The following is a 19,274-nucleotide window of genomic DNA, read 5'->3' on the forward strand; positions in this document are numbered from 1 at the left end:
ATCCAGCTTTTACCCTGGGAGTGCTTTAGCCTTGCCCAGCAGCAGCTTTGTGAGCTCTTGGCAGAACAGCCCCTGGTTTGGGGAAGGGAGTGAGCCCAAACTGCCAAGCACTCCCAGCAGGATGCTCGTGGTGTGGTTTGGAGCAAACACATTTGGCTCATCTTCCTTTTGCCTACGGAAAGGGAAGAGACCAGGAGCTACTTTAGGCTGGGGCAATTTAGAAAACAGAAAAGGACAAAAAAAATAAAGATGTAGTTGGGAAAGAATTGTTTATTTTACGTTTCTCAGAGGGATTTTACAAACAATGGAGCATTTTAAAAAAACTGAGTGATCAAAGTACTTGACAGTGTCCCTTAAACACACACACAAGCCCCTGGACAGAGGAAATCACACCAGCGAGGAGGTCAATACTGCCGAGGAGCAGCTGCATCTGCATAGTTCTAGGAGGAAAGATTGCAATGGTGTTGGTGCTAAAAAGTGTCATCCTGGCATTAAAATAAGAGCGCGCTGCAGTGCCTACGCACGGACCTGCAGGAAACAAAGTGCATCAAATAACACGCCGAGTATGTATTGTAGAATAAATTTATTTACCTGATACAAATGAAACTAGGTGTGATGCTCCTTACTGTCAGCATGTCAATAGACAATTGATCTTATTTACAACTTCTAAAGGTCACACATGCAGCTGTGGGAACTGGCTACGTCGTTGTTGCTTTTTAGATAAATGCATCACGATATTTTGTATTGCACCAACATCTGTCTTACTGCCTTAGATTTAAATAAGTTACATTACAGTGCAAAAGAGGTTGATTTTGCACGGATGATTAAAAAAATCCAACGTTATGAAGTGGAGGCTTACGGTTTAACATTCATCTGTAATCGTTTCCATGGATTTATAAATAGGAGAGCATTGTACAGAAGCTGTTGGAGTAGGATGTTTGGATGATACAATACAGAGAGAGATCCGTCTACAACCCAAGGCATGCATTATCTGATATTGTACATTGTAGAAACTGACATTTTACATACAGGAATATGGAAATTGGCTGACAGCTCCGCAATTCTTGTTCAAGGATAACCAAACTCTTCTCCATGCAGCACAGAAACCCAACTTCTCTGGAGAGAGTTCCGACTTGGCAAGCTATATTGCACGTTTGTACATCTGTATCATGAAGTCCTAATGGTACCACACATTTCTTCCACAGAGAACACAATGAGTTTTGTTTTTAGGGAAAGCAAAGAATCTTTACACGATACATGCAGAAGTTTTGGTAGATGTGTTGCTAAAAACACATGCACGCAACAAAACAACCTTACATTTCTGCAAAATTGTTTAGGAAGCGATTACTCCAGTATTGCTGAAAAGGAAAGAAAGAAAAGGCATCAGTTAATGAAAGGTTAAGTATCATTATACAAGCAAGACTAAGATCAACAGTGACAGAAGAAAGAATGTTAAGTTTGGTAACTGGCTGCTCTGTCATTGAAGGGACACTCTCAGGTTACTTTGTTCTTGAAGCTCAGAATCCTCTGGATTAAGGCTCAGCTCCCTTGATTATCAGTAGAGCCAGCACTTCCTACCCAAGACTGCAGTGAAAAACAATTAAGACATGTTTAATTAGCTTTTGCCTTTCTCTGCCTGACCAGTGTCAACAGACAATTCTCACTTCTTTGGAATTTTTACTTTCAAGTTCCATGCTACGCACTTGTTTTTTTAAGTCGAGGCATTATGACAAGTTTGGCCCCAAAGTGACCTAACAATGTCCCTTTTCCAAGTTAGGCAGCTTTGTTCTGGGAAGCAGTAGGAAAGCTTTGAAGAAGTCATTAAACTACACGGATTAATGTGTAGGCAAAGGGTAGAGTACAACGTCCTAAAGCTCCTGCTGTACTTCACCCCTACCACAGCGTAAGGTCAGCCTTGTGTCTGGAGAGACTGCTCTGAGTCCCTACAGCTCCATGGAAGCTCTTCCAAACACTGCTTCAACACTAAAATTTGGGCTCTCCTGCTAAGATTTGAAAATGCATATTAATGCAATTAAGGATGTAATTAGCAGAGATTAGGGAAACAGTTAATGGTTAGAAGTGCAAAAAAGTAAACAAGACAGGTGCAAGAGACAGACGACTCTGTATCGGTTTTACCTCCCTTCATCTCAGCAAATTCAGCCCCCTTTGGGCTGTTTACCATGAACTCTGGGCTCGAGCTGTGTTCTCGGGCTGGCACTGCTGTACTGCATTCTATCATCAGATTAAAAACTCAGTTTCGTACCAGGAACCTCCCCAACAGCCTCTCTACCAACACAAGCCTCGGAGCACTTTGACAGACTGGTAGAAATGCTTTTCTGCAGCCTCTTTCATACTCATTTGTTTGCAATCATGTTTTGGGAAACCAAGTATGAACTATTTTTATTGCTCGGATGCCAGCAAGAAGGAGCAGCTTGTTGTGTAGCTCAGCACTTTGGAGCACTCACACGTGAAAGCAGAGAGAGCCCAAGGCACTGCAAAGACAAAAGCTCCTGGCTAAAAATTCAATGCATGACTGCAGCTGCCTGAGCATCCTCCTTGCTACAGAACATGGGATTCAGGAGGAGCTGCTCTCATTCCAAACCCCACTGGGTTCCCAGCACAAGCCAATATCCTTCCTGGTGTTCCCAGCATAAGGCAGCATCAATCACACGATTGATCCTGGTCTTACACACCCCTCTCACAGTAGAGAATAAGCAGTGATGTGTGAGGGCACCAAGGAATCCAGAAAACAGCAGAGATGAAAAAGCTTGGTGAGATGGGAGCAAAGAGAAACAAAAAATATGAAGTTATTTTGTAAGAATGGAGTGGGAGATCAAGCCTGGGGAATTCTGAGTTAGTTCTACTTGTGACTAAGTGCTGCTGTTTGTATGTTCTCAGGGCTAACATGGTTCAACAGGAGTTACCTACTTCAACCCCAGCACTGGGGACGTTAGGGAGGAAATACCTGGGGCCAAAGAATTGGGGCCAAATGAAGTTTTGACTTTGAGATATTGGCAAATGAGTCTGTCCTGAAAAGTCCTCCCTTCCTGGATTCTGCAGCTGAAAGGACTGAGGCTGAAGGATGACAGGATCTATACAACTAAGGATAAACACTTTAGTTCAGACATTTCCTGCAGAAATTACAAACTTTGCACTGTAGTTCTGTCCTTTCTATAACACAAAAGCCCTCAGCTGCCTTATGCTCCTCCTGCAGCCTCCCCCAGCCTGCTCAGCTGCCAGGGCTGAAGCCCAAATCCAGCACTCCAGCTCTAGGACCACAAGGATGTGATTCCAGGGCAGGATGCTTCACTGCCCAGGAGGAACCTCATGGTAGGTCTGAACATTTGGCCAGACCAGACAAGGCTGGGATTTACACTTGGAAAACAAGTCCTGAAAGCACAGCACAGCTGCCAGCCAACCTGAGATCTGCAACTGCTGATCTTGGGGAACCCTATTGCTCCATTTCTGCAGCAAAACTTGGACAAGACCAGGAGAAATAGAAGAAAAACATGGCAGATGAAGATTACTTGGGCTCTGTGGGAGCACCTTATAAAACCTGACTGTTCCTGCAAGCTCAGGAGCCTACAGGGATGTATCCCACTCCATTTGCCCACCACTCATCCAGCTTTCAAGGCAAACACAAGGAACACAAGGCCCTACCCCAAGTGCCTCTGAGACAGTGGCAGAACAAGCTCACAGATGTCTATGGAAATCCATGACAAGCAGCAAGATTCATCTTCAACACTGACAGATCCAACAGAGAAGGTGTTGAAGACTGAATTCTACTTAGTGACAGTCATTTTCCCCTTCAGCTTCTGAAGGGGGAGGAAAAGGGGGTGTATAGCAGGATTATTTGGCATAGAAGACAGGAATAGGATTGAACAAGGAGCAGAATTATTCATGGTGGCAGTCAGACAGGTGGCTTTAAAAAGGCCACCAACATGGTCCTCTGAGGTTCAGCAGAACCCGTGTTCAAGGATTCAGTGGCATTCCTGCCCTGGAAATGTCTGTCAACAGCAGTGGGAGCACACAGAACTAAGCTGCTAATTTGTTTCTAGCAAATAACATACTGGTAACATACTTTGATCTCAAGGAATCCTACATCACAGGAACTATTATTTTTTGCTTCAAGAAACAGGAATTATTTTCTTGCTGCTCATTTGTTATTGATACAGCAAAGGGCCGGTGCAGGCCAGTGGTTTTGTGGAATGCAAAACCTTAGTTTGGCTCTTCCACACTAAAAAAGGGCATTCAGGGGGATTTGAATGCTCACAGTTTGGCAACACACCTACTACATCATCAGGTCAGCTCCTCTGAGCCACTTCAGCACCAACTCAAACAAGTCAAAGTCTCTATAAACAAAGTATCACAATGCAGTGGAATTCCTGATCGAGCCTCTGTGTTCTGAGAGAGCATCTCCACTTGAGAGCTTCAACCTAGAGAATTATGTGTGCTCTCTGGATTCCAGCTGGCACCAACAGAACAGAGCCTGGAACTATCCTTCCCCTCTAAGAGGGATCACAAAGCTGTTTGAATTTGGTTACTAAAGCAGACTGAGCCAGCACAAGATAACAGCACCTGCTGCTCTACAGACACCGTGACCCCAGGGCACGTTTCAAAGACTGCCCTGTTAAGCTGAGACTGATCTCTTGCCTTCTCAGATAGCAAGTAACAAATAATGAGCTGTTTTTGCCAGGAGCAGCACCTGCCCTTCCAGCACTGCAGGTACCAGGGATGAGGGAAGGGCGCTCAGCTCCAAGGAGCAGCCCCTGTTTCAGAGCAGGGAAAAGCTTTGGAGTAAACCAGCACCTGACCATGAGTACCAGAGAGTTTTGGACACTAAACATTCATGATAATAGCTGTCAGGGTCTTAAGTTACAGATTTGTCTGATTTTATCTCAAACTTAAGACCAAAAGCTGTAAGACCTCGGGGCACTAAGGCTCCCAGGTGCTATAAACAAGACCCTAAAATACACTAAACCAAAAGCAAGTGCTTTGCCTTTGGAATCAGTAATTTGAGCTTCAGACCACAAAACAAGAGTCTAAAGTGGTGATAATAATGTAGCACAGCAGAGTTTGACAAAACACAGCATGGGAATGAAGGAAATTACTATTTATTCTTCAACATGTATACAGCATATGCTATTTTACAGCAAGTCACCACTGGCAGGGTGAAATGGAAGAAAAATACTCACTTTAGTCGATGAAAGTTGGAAGGCATTGGAGAAAAACACCACAGTTAGGACTGTTAATGACTTACACATTGTTGATACAGGACTGAATTTGAAAACATGCTTTAACATTTACCGTAATAATGAAGGTGGTTAGTGCCACATTAAAATAAAAATAGTTCTATACAATATGTTCAATTTGGTCATGTGCTATTTACAGATTTTACAAAAAACACACACGAGCTTGTTACTTCAAGTCAGGCTAACAACAGGCCAGCAGAGTAACTCCATGTATACAACTGAGCATTAGTGCCCTAAGTGTAGGAAATCCAATTTCTAGCTATGCAGTGCAAGTTATTTTTTCAGGTCTCATTGCAAATTTTGATCTTAAAGGGGGAAAAAAAAATAAGAAAGGCTCTGACACGTGTAAAAAAGGTATTAAACCCCAACTTAAACCCTCATTTGAATTGAAACAGATTGTGTGTGTTAAAAAGGCTTTAGATTTAAGGAGACAGAAGTAGTCCTCCCTATCCCTGCATAATGGGCAACACTGGCAAAATAAGGTCTGTTACAATAAAATACAATAGACAAATAAATAATCTTTAAAAAAAAAACAACCCTATGTGTGTTGAGAGTATGGAAGAACCCCAGCAGGCTGCACCTGGAATGGTATTTTCTGCACGAGCGAGATCAGGCATACCTCATACAGAAAGTGGTGTAAACAAGGACAGTCAAGAACCGAGAGTGAGGGAAGAGGGGACTGAGAAGGAATCCTGACCCAGGGAGCAGGACTCTCTACCCAGTGCAGAAAGCTCTGCTCGTGAACAAAACCTGACTTTATGACAAATTAAGTTTGGATGATCATGCAGAAGACGAACAGTTACATGCTTTTTTAGTTTTAGACAACACACATTCATTCCCTAAAATCTGCTGCCAATTTAGTTTGATAGTGTCCGCTGGCTCAAAAAAAATTTACTTTTTTTTTACATGATGAATAGACTATTGAACAGAACACTGTACATGCTTTTCATCTACAAAAAAATATTTGCATAAAATAGTGTTAGTTCTCTGTACATGTCAATGGACACTTTAACTGTGTATAAAAGAGGAATATATTGCCCCCACTGAAGTCAGAAAAAGCAAAAAACCAAAATCTAGATTATGAAACCTCCATCACCAGCAAATATGTTCATGTGAAAATTCAGCAGAAATAGACAGTTGCTCTAAACAATAAAAAAATTAAGTTAAACTTTTTTTTTTTTTTCTCCTTTGAATGCAAAACTCGTCACCATGTCAGTCAAGACCAGAACATATCACTAAAGTTAGTGTCTGTGCTGTAAAGCCAGATAACCAGGGGCATAGTAATGAACACAAACGGCCAGGAAACTCCTTCGGTGCATGCTGACAGAGCACAGGGTTTGGTGGCAGGCCGCACACTATCATCTTTACCAGGTTCCAGGTAGTTACGGGCCACATATTTAAGTGTTTCATCCAGCAGAATGACAGGGAGGGAGATTTTCAATACCATCAGCCACTGCGTCACGTTCAGAGGTGTGATCTGGAAGATAATCTGCAAGAAAAGCCAAGGGTTACCAAGCTCCCCCTCCAGCCCTGGCCTTGAGCCCCACAAGGGTTTGCTCTGTAAGTCTGGGGTGAGGGGAAGGCAGGAGCACTTACTGGCAGTGGTTCCACATAAAGGATAAGGAAGTGGAGGGACATGGACAAGCAAATGGCCCCCACCAGCCAGATGTTCTCCCACGGGGGCATCCTCATCAGGGACTGGTTTTCTGACAGGCTGCAACAGAAACACGGCTCAAGTGTGACTGTAACACCAACAGGAAACTCTGAGAACCGCAAAGCAGCCTGGCAAGGCACAGGGATCCCAGGCAGGAAACAGCCCAGGATAGGGTTGAGATGGATGCTGCAACTCCAAACTGACTTGGAATTCAGCTTAGCAAAGCAGTCACCATCAGCCTCACAGTTATTCTTGGAAGTCTCATGTGTTGTGCTTGTTCCTGATCTAGTCTATTCACTATGACCTCAAAATCCTCTCCATGGGAGGGAAAGGAAGTGTGGACATGGCAGCCTAAGACAGAATCCCCCTGAGTCTACTGGGGACCCAAGTTCACCTATTTCTGCTGAAGTTCACTGAATGACTGACAGAGGGTCAAGAACTTGCACCTTCTAAGCCTGCTCATCTGCACTGGAGAAGAGGCTGAGATCCAGAGCAGCAGATGTAGAGCAGTATCTTTATGTAGGACTACCCCAGTACACTTGTATTTCAAGTTTATTTGTTTTTAAATTAACTGACCTCTAAGCTATTTGAAGAAAAATACCCTTGACATTGTGCTATTTAGTGGTTTCCATTTATAATCTAATATTAATTGGCTAAACCCACACTCCCTTAGGGCAGGAAAAACTATTTTCCGTATCTTCAGCATTCTTATTTTAGTTCTCCTTGATATCACTTTATACCAACATAGGAGGGATAATCTGATTGATTAAGCTTAGATTAAAAATAATGGAAAATATTTCAGTTGCTTGTGCTTAATAAAATACCACAGTAAATTGGCAGACTTAAAAATACACCTTATGATAAGAGATCTCAAATGTTATCTAAGAGTCAAGTTTGTTTGCACTACCAGAACTCAGAAGGGAAATGTGACTCACTCTTCACTAGCTGAGCTGTCCACCAAGGATCAAATTGCACAAAAAGCAGGATTTTGGATAAGCTATGCAGAGGCTTGGATTTCCTGTTGGGACATACGAACCTGTTGAGAGCATTGCACATCTCTATGGTGACAAGCACAGAGAGAGCCATTGTCATCGGATATGGGGACTCAAACACCACACAGTCAACCCCAAAGAAGTCTGGATTGTCCTCCTTGCACTGCAGAAAATGGCTCTGGAACAGAACAGAGTCAACTCACTTCCACAGCTTGTTAACTTTTAAAATGTAAAATAGGCAACTAGGAAAAAAAAGCAGTGAGTATTACAGAAAGAAAAGCTTCTACTGTAAATCCTAAAGTACTTATAAACTTTTGCCTGCTTTAGAAAAATCCTCTTTAGGCTTTCACTTACAAGACAACAATTAGTCATCCAAATTGTTAGCAGCTCAGGTACCCCACCTCTGAGCTTTACTATCAAGACTAATTAATCATGATAATATTTAATTATATAAATTCCCGTAACCTACCAGGTTTGTACAGTCATTTCAAGTATGAAAGCAGCAGGAACCTCCCCTCTCCCCCCAAAGATATTAAACTGAGCAAATACCAGCTGGTAAAAGGAAACTCTTGGACCACCATCAGCAGCAATAAACCACCAAGCAGCAGCACCCACTGTGGCAGCACCAACATAACCTGAAAGAAAGCAAAGAGCTTTTCTCAGCATTGTGAACCAAGACAAGACCTCACTCGCCACACTTGAACTTCAGCCTCAAGACTTCCAGTACTGAAAAAAAATAGATTGTAATTCATGTCTTAGCTTATTTAAGGGAAAAAAAAAGCCATTAGTACTTACATCCAATAGCCAGGTAACGGAAGAAGAGCCACCCACTGATCAGGGGCTCTTTGGGGTTGCGCGGTGGTTTATTCATGATATCAAGGTCAGGAGGGTTAAAGCCCAGGGCAGTGGCAGGGAGACCATCCGTCACAAGGTTTACCCACAGCAGCTGAACGGGAATTAGAGCTTCAGGAAAACCCAGGGCAGCAGTCAAGAAGATACTACAAAGAAACCCACCAGTTACAAGCTTATTCTTGTGCATGTCAGTAACGTTTAAGCCTAAGCCTGTAGCAGCACTTCTGTTCTCTCCTATCCACTGAAGATCACAAGCTGAATATTCACAATCTGAAAACTAAACACATACCCAAGAGCAAAGACTAACCACTGGCATGTAAGCTTTGAAGCATTGTCTTCTTCTGGTAACTTCAAAAATTGAAATATTTTCACTTCAGGGTTGTTTTTTCCCCTCTCTACTAGTCTGCATAGGTAAATATATATGTATACATGGATAAAGGCTTGCAAGCCACTTCCTAAAAGACATTTTAGCTCAAATGACTAAGCTTAATTTCCCTAGATTACTGCCAGCCCCTGCAGAAGTTTAATGAGCCTGTAAGTTTCACAGCACCAAGCCTGTGTGAATAAATAGAACAGAAATAGGGGCTGCAGCAAGAGCCGTAAGGACAGCCTTAGAGCTGACAAGAAACAAGGCAAGACAATTGCTGTGGTTTATCCCACTCTGGGAGAAAGTCTGCTTTGATGTAAGGACTGAGAGGAGATCAGTATTTACATTCTGTCACCCAAAATGCATTCTGTGGTGCTGGGTCACCACCACTCCTCCCAGAGGAACACAAGTCATGTTCCTGTAATTTGAGGTTAAACAAACATCTAAGCTATGCCTGGGACTGTGTTATCTGAAATTCCAGATCTTGTACTGTTTTTGATTAGAGTTTTGGTTTTCCTTCTCTAGAGAATTATTGCTATTATAGAAATAATTGGAAAGCATTACCTACTGAGCTAGAATATTCTCTGTAACACAATGTGCAACTTTCGTGGGAAGTTACAGTTCTTCACCAAAGACCAGGCCAGAAACATGCAACTTCCACAGAGATCCACTACGTGGAGAACCTGCTCCTCTGGATTTAGTGAGAAACACTGGAAGACTCCATCATCACTACTCTAGTTCAAAGAAAAAATAAATTTAAACCTACCAAACAACTTCCCCAACATTGGAGGAGATCAGGTATCGGATGAACTGTTTCATGTTGTTATAAATGGCACGTCCTTCTTCCACAGCAGCTACAATCGTGGAGAAATTGTCATCTGCTAAAACCATTTCAGAAGCAGTTTTGGCCACTGCAGTACCAGAGCCCATGGCAATTCCAATTTCTGCTTTCTTCAACGCAGGGGCATCATTGACACCATCACCAGTCTAAAATGAGAATTCAGGGTTGGAAATGAATCAACAAATAACATACAGATGGCATTAACATACAGATCCAGAACAGAATTTTGCACTGGGTGTAGTTTTGGATCCTTAAAACTCACTAAGTGCAGGGAAACATGGAAGCAAGTGTTTTCCAGAACGGGGAATTACTCTGAGAAGGCCTATTCAGGCTTTAAACACAGAGTTTGCCTTCCAAACCAAAGAATAGTTCCATTACTTACCATGGCTGTGATCTCATCAAACGACTGAAGAAACTCCACAATTTTGGATTTGTGGGAAGGCTCCACACGGGCAAAGCACCGAGCATGGTGACAAGCATCTCTCTGGGCAGCAAGGGAGAGCTCATCAAACTCCCTGCCAGTGAAGGCTTTGGTGGAAACATCTTCATCTTCCACAAAGATGCCAATGCGGCGGCAAATAGCTACGGCTGTGCCCTTGTTGTCACCAGTGATCATAATAACTCTGATGCCAGCCTGTCTGCACAGCTTTATGGATGAAGCTACTTCAATCCTCGGGGGATCCAGCATTCCCACACAGCCCACAAAGGTCAGGTTGGTCTGAAACAAGATACACCGAGTTTTAGGGCAAGGTCCTGCAGATTTCTCATCTGGCAGCAGTGAAATAATTGCTTTTCCTGCATGTTACATCTCTCTGTTTTGTGACGTTTGGGATCATTCATTGTCCTACCTTACCAACTTTTGCTTCAAATGCACTCATTTTATTAGCTAAAACATGCTCTAGTTGCCAGCCTTGCAAACTCAACCTGCAAGCATTGAGTCTTTTATTTGTATCATCAGTGCCAGGAGCAGAGAGAGCACAAGCCAAAAACTCATGCAACTGTTATTATCTTCCTCCTAAATACCAGATACACATTTCATTGGAAAATTACAGAGCAGCTAAGATGATAATCATGGACTGAGCCCTTGCAGCTGACAGCCCAGAGGCAGGGAAGAGAGCTTGACTCCCAGAGCAGGTATGTTCCATCACAAAATTCCCAAAAAGGTTTTGCAGTTGAGCAATGCCAAATGGAAAATCATTAAAGCTGAAACCACAACACAATTTTTGGACTGTTGAACTGATTTCTTCTTGTGCTTTTAGCCAAGCAGCAGCAGCCTGTCTACCTGCCATCAACAGTTTCTTCCAAAATACAAAGTCTCTTCTTAGACTGAGCATTCCTCCACACATGTGGGGAACTATTGTGGCTGACATCAAAAATACTCAGAAAGAGAAAATTCTCAGACTTAACTTCCTCAAGGAATAATCCAACATAAGGAGTCACCATTCTTCATTTTGGGAGAGGGAGAAGTGCTACTAATCTTACCTCATAGTTGATGAAATTTGAGGAGTCCTCCAGATTCATTTCCTCTTTTTTGGGAGGATTGTCATGGGTTGCCAGAGCCAAGCAACGCAATGTGTCTCTGCCAGTTCCCCATTCTCTAATGACAGACATTATTTTCTGCTTAATTCCCGAGGTTAAAGGTATTTTAGCATTTCCAACACGGACATGTGTACATCTGTCAATCACACCTTCAGGAGCACCCTGCAGAGGCAAAAAGAAAAAGTAATTTAGCAAATTAGCTTAATAAATCCCTTTCCATTACAACATTTGCTTAAATTACCAAAGTCCTTGCTCCCACTTCAAGCTGCAGTTAGTTGTAGCATAATTTTTAAGTATGGTGCTACTCTGCAGCCATCCCATCACCACTAGCTCAAGTGAGGGACTGACCTTAACAAACATCTTGCTCATGGACGTGCGGCTTGGTTTGTTTGGAGTACAATAGACAGACATCGACTTTCTGTCTCTTGAGAATTCCAGAGTGAATTCTTTCTTCATGAGTTGTTTTATCACCTTATTAAAAAAACAAAAAAGCATAAAAATGTGTTTAGATAATCTGTACTACAGAGCTGTCTCCCCAGACAATCCCAATGAAAGGGGACTCACCGAGTTGCAGGCGTTTGCACGTTCGATTCTAGAAAGTCCCTTCAGGTCTGTGTCAAACACGTTCATTTTCTCCACCAGACACGTCAGTGCCGTCTCCGTGGCTTCACCAACCTTTTCATAAACTCCCTTAGCCTTGAGTTAACACAAAGCAAACAAAAACACAGGAGTTTAAACCTCACCTGGAAACTACCAGAGACAAAAGCTCAAGTTTCACAACAGGGGGAAAAAAAAAAAACCAAAACCACAAACCAAGATTTAATGTGGCTTGTGAAACAAGTACAACTATTTTTAAAGAGCAGCTTTGAGGAGTTTGATTTGTAGGAATTTGGAGCCTTCACCCTCAAGAGCAGCAGACAGAGATGTCAGTATTTTACCATCAAGCATTTAAGACATTTTGAGACTTGGTAGTAACCATAAGGCAGCAAGGCAAAGCAAGAAAGCAGCACCAGGAGATCTCCAAATTACAGATTACACTTGCTGCTGGATTTAGTTCTCAGTGTTCAACAAACAAGTAATTCTCAGAATTAATACTTCAGAGGGCCTAAATACTCTCCCCCCTTGACTAGAAGGGGATTTACCACTCAAAGGTATTACACAGACAGATGAGAACATTTATCCTCATTCCCACACTCTCCTCTGTTCCAGGATATGAACTTACTTCATTGTAATCCAAAGAGGAATCATTGCAGAGTGCACAGATCGTTGCAAGTTCCACAAGACCATCATACTGGCTACATTTAATGAGTTTGTCATCTTTATGCCTTTCCAGAGGAAGAAAAGGGGGAGATTGAAGTTAGTTATTTAGTATTAGCATCTCATCTTTTCTCTTCTTTATCCTCTTTACTGCATTTCCATTTAGTACAATGCTCATTAGTTATGGACTTGGAACTGTTGGAATTGTTGAGAAGAGCAGGATTGATACAGGGGAGTTGTGGAGTTTGGTGAGAGCCGTGAATGGAATGACAAGATCATCAATGGCATCACTCCCTGAGTGACAAAACCTCACTTCCTCCAGTGACAGTCATGGAAAAGGGCTCAGAGATGAGGCACAGGAAAGCACTATTTGAGCATGTGCAGGCTTGGAGTGCAGATCCTAGCAGGAGAAGGATATTGCTGGACACCTCATGAGTTCAGCTTCCTTCCTGCTGAATATTCTGCAGCTTTACTGCAATGCATGAAGTGGATGCACTGGCCAGGCATTAAAGCAGATTTCACCTCTTTAAGTTCCTAAAAATTGATCTGTATTATATGTGAGCCTCCTAAAGCCATGAAAAGGGAAATCATTTCACAAGACTAATTCCACTAGAAAAGAAAAACTCCTTTCTAGCAGCAATACACACTTAATATCTCAAGTCGTGAGAGAGTGGGAAGGTACATTTTCCTGAAGTAAAGCACCATTTTGACATCTCAAGTAAGAAGCAACTTCCCTCTTTCACATTTGGAAAGAGTGAACCGATTCCTTTTCTGGAACATTCCCATACTTCTATAGCAAGCATAAAAAAACCAAGACAGCGTTCAATACTGTTATTTTCCCCCTAGCAAAATTTAAAAAACAGAGCTAATATATAACATCTTTTATTAAAGCTCCCAAGGAGGGGAAGAAAAACGTCTGATGGTGGAAAGATGTGGATCATTACTCCGTAAGAATTCACAACACAGACTATGACATGTCCCATTATGTAAGCTTTTGTTCAGTTGTGGTACTGCAAACAAATTCCAGTGTTGTGTAACACAGCACGAGAACAAAATGAATCTTAAGCAAACAAGTATGTTTTTAATGTTTCATTTTGTATATTACCCTACAGCTATAAGCTGTGGTTTTAAAGTCCAGCTCTCAGGTTGTCACCTCATCTATCCCACCCAAAACTTCCTATTTTCACCTGTTCTGAACTCAAAGAACAGCATATTGGAATATCCATAACTTGTTATACCAGGGTGTGTCTTTTATAACCCTTGTTTTTGTGTTTCTTATCAACAATTTCTGAAGAACGACAAATGCAGAGTCTAAGGTGCTGGGATCATAAAGGAATTTTTTTTTCCTTACAGCTTCAGGTTTTTCAAGATGAACTCATTTGAAGGTCAAATGCAATCTGCCAGCTTTTACTGCAGTTCCTAATTATTGTTGGGTTTGTGCTCTCAGTTTGCAGTAAGCACTGAGTGTGCTGAGACATGGCAAAACTACTCCAAAATTCGACAATCTCCCAGTATCCCTGGAAAATAAATCAGCATGAAATCTGGGGGGCTTTTAGTATGAAATATTTGTGATTTTATATTCTGAATGAATCTTAGGGGAGATTTGGGTATCAAATATTTTAAGAGTAAATGAAAAATTGCTGATTTAGTGTAAAAACACTTAATGGTTATGAAAATGAATCTCCTGAGGAAGACAACAGTGCCTGAAATACCAAGTAACACCTGTCAGAAATGGTTCATATCTGGAGCAGGTCCTGCTCTGGGGCAGATTAACTGCCTCTTAACCTCCCCAAACTTCATTTTCAGCGACAGTCTGCAATCCAAGGTGAAGTCAGTCACCTTACTTAAAATCCCTCCAAAGCCACTGCTTTAAAAGCTGCCCATAAATGCAGGAATAAGCCAGCCCTAAGGGTTGGAGTTGAGCTGTGCTTCCTTATGCTCCACTAAGAGCCTTTCTGAGCCATTTGCCTCTCTCAGAATCATTTGTGTCCATGAATGCAGCAAGTTTAACACACTTGTTCACATTCCACCAACTTCAGCAAGTAAAAACAGCACATTAACAAACATTGCTGTCTGTCTCATTATCCCCCACATCTGTCACCACACTCTATTTTATTATTTTGTTTATCTGGAGCTCTTGTGAGACCATCTGAAGTGCAATAGCTGGGAGTTTTGCAAGGTCTGGAGTCACCTTGCCTAAGTAAATGTCTTCTCCTGAAATGAGAGCGTAAGCTTTTGACAGCAATTAGCTTTGAAACAAAAAAGAGAACTGGGGAATTAAGATTTCCAGCTGCTGGGAACACCAGGGTCTTAACTGCTATGGAAATTAAACAGAGATAATCACTGTTGAGATGGGCAAGATTGCAGGAGTCAGAGGCACACGTGTAGAACTGCACAACGCTGAAATGTTTACAATAACTGAAATGAAATTCTATTTTATCCCTAACAGAATTCTATTCTGCAAGTAAAATTGAATTGGTAAGATTATGAAATACATGGAGGACTGACCAAGTAAAAAGAGCTGTAACAACAGAGTAAAAAGAGGCTTTTCTTCAAGAAGCAGAGTCCTAAAAATTCCTCAAGTTGTCAGGATGAACCGCTTACCTCACTAGCAGAGACTCGCAACTGATAAAGTAAACCAAACCTCATTCCTTTCCTAAAGGACTGGGTTTAACAGCAGCTCAAATAGCAAAGGCTGACACAAACACACACATCAACTCAAGTACAGATGCATCAACAAACTACTGAGGGCCAGGGACAGGAATTTACAGTCAATTTACGAGGTAACTCCAACACATTCAGAAGATGCCTCAGAAAAAACAACTTCCCTGTTCTCTGAGGCAGTGAAATTGGAAACAGTAAGCTCATGGATTAGCAAATGCTCACCTCTTCAGATTTACCCAGCTTTTAAATAAAAAAGTTAACCTCACTTAGAAGCACTGAGATAGCTAATCTCAGTCCAGTAAGATTTCAATAAAATAAATCCTCTCTACCCCTAATTAATTTTTAGATTATCAAGGGAACATTGTAATACTGCAGACCGTATTCAGTTTTATGAAGGTTTACTTTTCTATGATTTATCTTTCTTTTCTTGGTAATTATTTCCCCCCAGCCCTTCAGTGTGCATTCTCACTGGCTGACCTTTCATTTATTAACAATCACTATTGAATATTACATGCATCCCTTTTCTAGACTAAAGTAATAGTGAATGCATAAACAGACAAATATTTAACTTGAACAGAACACTTACACTTCTCCCATGGGAGCATATGTTGAACCAGTTACAGTAAATTCGTTCAGAGAGCAGCTGTCTCCTTCTACTCTGTCCAGGATAAACATCTGAAATTAGACAGTTAGAAGTGTTACTATCTTTGAACAATAATTAATGCAAGAGATTTAAACAGGCCTTAATCAAGCAGGTACGAGAGGCAAGTTCAGGCTGAATAAACAAACCATACAAACCTTGATTCTCTGCACTTCGATCCCACAGATGTTTGCACAGCTCCATACACTGAAGCACAAAGTACAGGAAACAACCCTTCAGCCTACAGATCTCACTGGGAATCTGGGAAACCACAGGAACTGTGTACACTTCAGCTGGGAAGACTATTCACACACCACCTGACAATCCTCACTAGATCCAAGCTCTTCCTAAGCTTCACACCAATACATTAATTCTCATGAACCATCAATTAATTCCTCTGCTTTGAAACAGTCAAAAGCAGCTCAGGGCAGCTTGGACACTGACAATTCCTGCCAAACTCAAAATAAAAGCATCCACAAATAGAAGCTGAGATCTAAGAGGTGACGCTTTAGCAAGAACCAGACTATAGCCAGTTTCCCTTAATACCAGCCTTAAGTGGAAGTGTTTTCTGCCCCGATTTTCTAGTTACAGGTCACTCTGCCACATGGGACACTGGCAGCTTAAAGCATTCAGCCAACTCAAGTGCTCTTCTAGCACTGGTGGAATGATTCTTTCAAATCAAGACACCAATCTGAAGGATGCAGTTGTAGCTCTAAGAGACCCACAACTCAGTCTTCCCTCTGTTTCCTTTCTAGGAAAGCTGCAGACAGAACCACATCTGATAAAATGGAGATAAAAAACACAGTGCCTGAAGCCGTCTTACTCTTCATGGCTTGCTGGAGTGGTACTGGAGAAGATAACTTCTAATTGATGGTGTATCCTAATGGAACTTCTTCCACTTATCCTCCTCTGCCCTCATTTTGCTGCCCTATGTTTTAGACAAGCATCCTCGCAAAATTCAGTCCAATATTATTGCTATAGGTATTAGAATTTTGCTACCTCTTTGCAAACTGTAATTCATGTTCTTTCTGCAGCTGTCAGAGGTTAGCAAGGAACCATGTTGCACTGGACAACATCTAAAACATTTAGCCCTCTAAATAAGGAGCAGAGCATTTTGAGCTTTTAAATAAACACAACTTAAATGATGAGTTAACCAGGAAGCCTCCTGCTTTTGGCATCTGCAGGATGAAAAAATCCCTGCAAAGACTAGGGCAGTTATGCAACTCTACTGCAAGTAACCTCCTCTGGAATACTGATGAGCAGCTGCTTTGTGTCTCTTAGGTATAAATACTACGATACTTAAGGAAGTAGAACAAGTCAACCACCAATTAGGAAGAAAAAGCCATCAATCACATGAGCATAAAGTGCTCAGGGCTTACAAACTTTCACCACTGGCATGCAGTGCTCAACATGCACGCATTTGGAACTCTAACCCATTGTAATGAGACTCTGGACATTTCATGTTGGAGTTGCTGTGCCACTGAACATCTAAAGTTATTAAGTGGAAGAATTCAGTGTTTTCTCCATTAAATCCCCACAGAGAAGCACAAACTGGCAACTGAACATGCATTATGTGAAGTGACCAGGCATAAAAATCCCAAATTAACCAACACTAGACACAGTGCTGGAGGGAAAAAAGGAGAGGCACAGAACTCACGTTTACCTAAAAACACACCAACACTGAAGATGACCCAGGCAATGCTGGTGACAGGGTCACCTGCACCTCAAGCTGCCAGGTTAGTCAGTGCTGCACATTGAAAACACTGCAGTGATCCACATCAGACCAGCAAAGCTACTGAAGGTAAGAATCAAATAACCACTGGAACCACTCAGTAGTGAAAACACCTTTGACCACCAAAGTTACTGCAGTAAATCTCCTTTTCTCTTATTAAGTTTCTCCACCATTGCTGTCTTTCTCAATTAAAGAGGCAAGTGTTTTACACTTACACACATCCTGGTCTACATTGTAACTGCCTAAAAAAAGCATAAATCACACCAAAGAACAACCTGAAAGGCTTACAGACTAGTCAATGGAAAGCTGCTTACAAACAACTTTCTCTTCCATGAGTGTGGGTACAGCTATTTTTGGCCATGACTAAATAAGGGAAGAGACAAAAGCCTTCAAGACTACACAGTGGAAAACGGAATAAAAAGTGGAGGCTTATCTTAGGAAAATAAGGCAGGATTTTGATGATGTGAGAACAGAAAGAGCCAGAATCAGAGAATTTAAGCAATGCTGATTTTTCAGAGCAGCTGAGGGGAAAAAGAGCAGCAGAAACAGGCAGTGGGACATACCCTGCACACTGACATCTGGTTGGTGGTCAGAGTACCAGTCTTGTCAGAACAGATCACCGAGGTGCAGCCCAGGGTTTCCACAGAGGGCAGGCTCCTCACGATGGCATTCTTCTTGGCCATCCTGCGTGTGCCCAGCGCCAGGCAGGTGGTGATGACAGCAGGCAGACCCTCGGGAATGGCAGCCACGGCCAAAGCCACGGCGATCTTGAAGTAGTAGATGGCGCCGCGGATCCAGGAGCCGCCGTGCACGGGGTCGTTGAAGTGGCCAATGTTGATGATCCACACAGCGATGCAGATGAGGGAGATCACTTTGGACAGCTGCTCCCCAAACTCGTCCAGCTTCTGCTGCAGGGGGGTTCTCTCCTGCTCGGTGGCCACCATCTCGTCACGGATTTTCCCGATTTCGGTGTTGACCCCTGTTGCAATGACCACCCCCATGGCCTTACCAGCAGCAATGTTTGTACCCTGAGGTAAGGAAAGAAGGAAAAAAACTTGGGAGTCAATCTACAAAGGGGTTTTGTGGGTGAGTTTCTTTTGTTTGGTTTTAATTGGACAAAGAAAACCACCACAAGAACACCTCAAAGCCAACCAGCTCATACAAGTTCAGACTGTGTTTCAGCCAGGACATGGGAAAGGGTAAAGAGGAAGAGGATGACACTGCCTGTGTCGGTAAGGAAACACTCCAGGGTGGAATTTCTGCTCCCAGAAAAGGCTCAAAACAAGTCAGTATTGATCTCTCACAAGCAACACAGCCAAACCTGGCTGCTGAGCAAGCATCATGTATTTTGACTAGAATACTGAATGTGTTTTCCCTCTCTTTTTTTTTTTAATTAGGACTCTACTTTGTCAGATTTAATGTTATTTACTATGAATAAGAGATATGTTCTCTGGGGCTCCCTGTGTGAACACATTTAACATGGA

At 42.2% G+C, this 19,274-nt stretch overlaps 1 protein-coding gene across 2 annotated transcripts in view; it reads right to left on the bottom strand.

The window, feature by feature from the left end:
* Nucleotides 1–250: 250 nt before the first annotated feature.
* Nucleotides 251–19,274, bottom strand: part of ATP2A2 (ATPase sarcoplasmic/endoplasmic reticulum Ca2+ transporting 2) — a 43,469-nt gene continuing 24,445 nt past the window's right edge. Inside the window, exons 8-21 of one of the 2 annotated variants that reach the window (XM_085075485.1) lie at nt 18,354–18,818; nt 16,005–16,093; nt 12,720–12,822; nt 12,062–12,193; nt 11,846–11,968; nt 11,441–11,659; nt 10,341–10,676; nt 9,884–10,104; nt 8,694–8,896; nt 8,448–8,533; nt 7,943–8,076; nt 6,849–6,966; nt 5,196–6,741; nt 251–1,358 (exon numbers count right to left, since the gene is read on the bottom strand). In XM_085075485.1, coding sequence (XP_084931611.1) covers nt 6,469–6,741; nt 6,849–6,966; nt 7,943–8,076; nt 8,448–8,533; nt 8,694–8,896; nt 9,884–10,104; nt 10,341–10,676; nt 11,441–11,659; nt 11,846–11,968; nt 12,062–12,193; nt 12,720–12,822; nt 16,005–16,093; nt 18,354–18,818 — 2,502 coding nt within the window. In that variant the 3' untranslated portion in view covers nt 251–1,358; nt 5,196–6,468. The remainder of the gene's footprint in view (nt 1,359–5,195; nt 6,742–6,848; nt 6,967–7,942; nt 8,077–8,447; nt 8,534–8,693; nt 8,897–9,883; nt 10,105–10,340; nt 10,677–11,440; nt 11,660–11,845; nt 11,969–12,061; nt 12,194–12,719; nt 12,823–16,004; nt 16,094–18,353; nt 18,819–19,274) is intronic. The other variant, XM_085075486.1, reaches the window with a different exon arrangement.

The sequence above is a fragment of the Lichenostomus cassidix genome, chromosome 15, assembly GCF_008360975.1.
Source record: "Lichenostomus cassidix isolate B80296 chromosome 15, HeHo_3.0, whole genome shotgun sequence".
Classification (NCBI taxonomy): Eukaryota; Metazoa; Chordata; class Aves; order Passeriformes; family Meliphagidae; genus Lichenostomus; species Lichenostomus cassidix.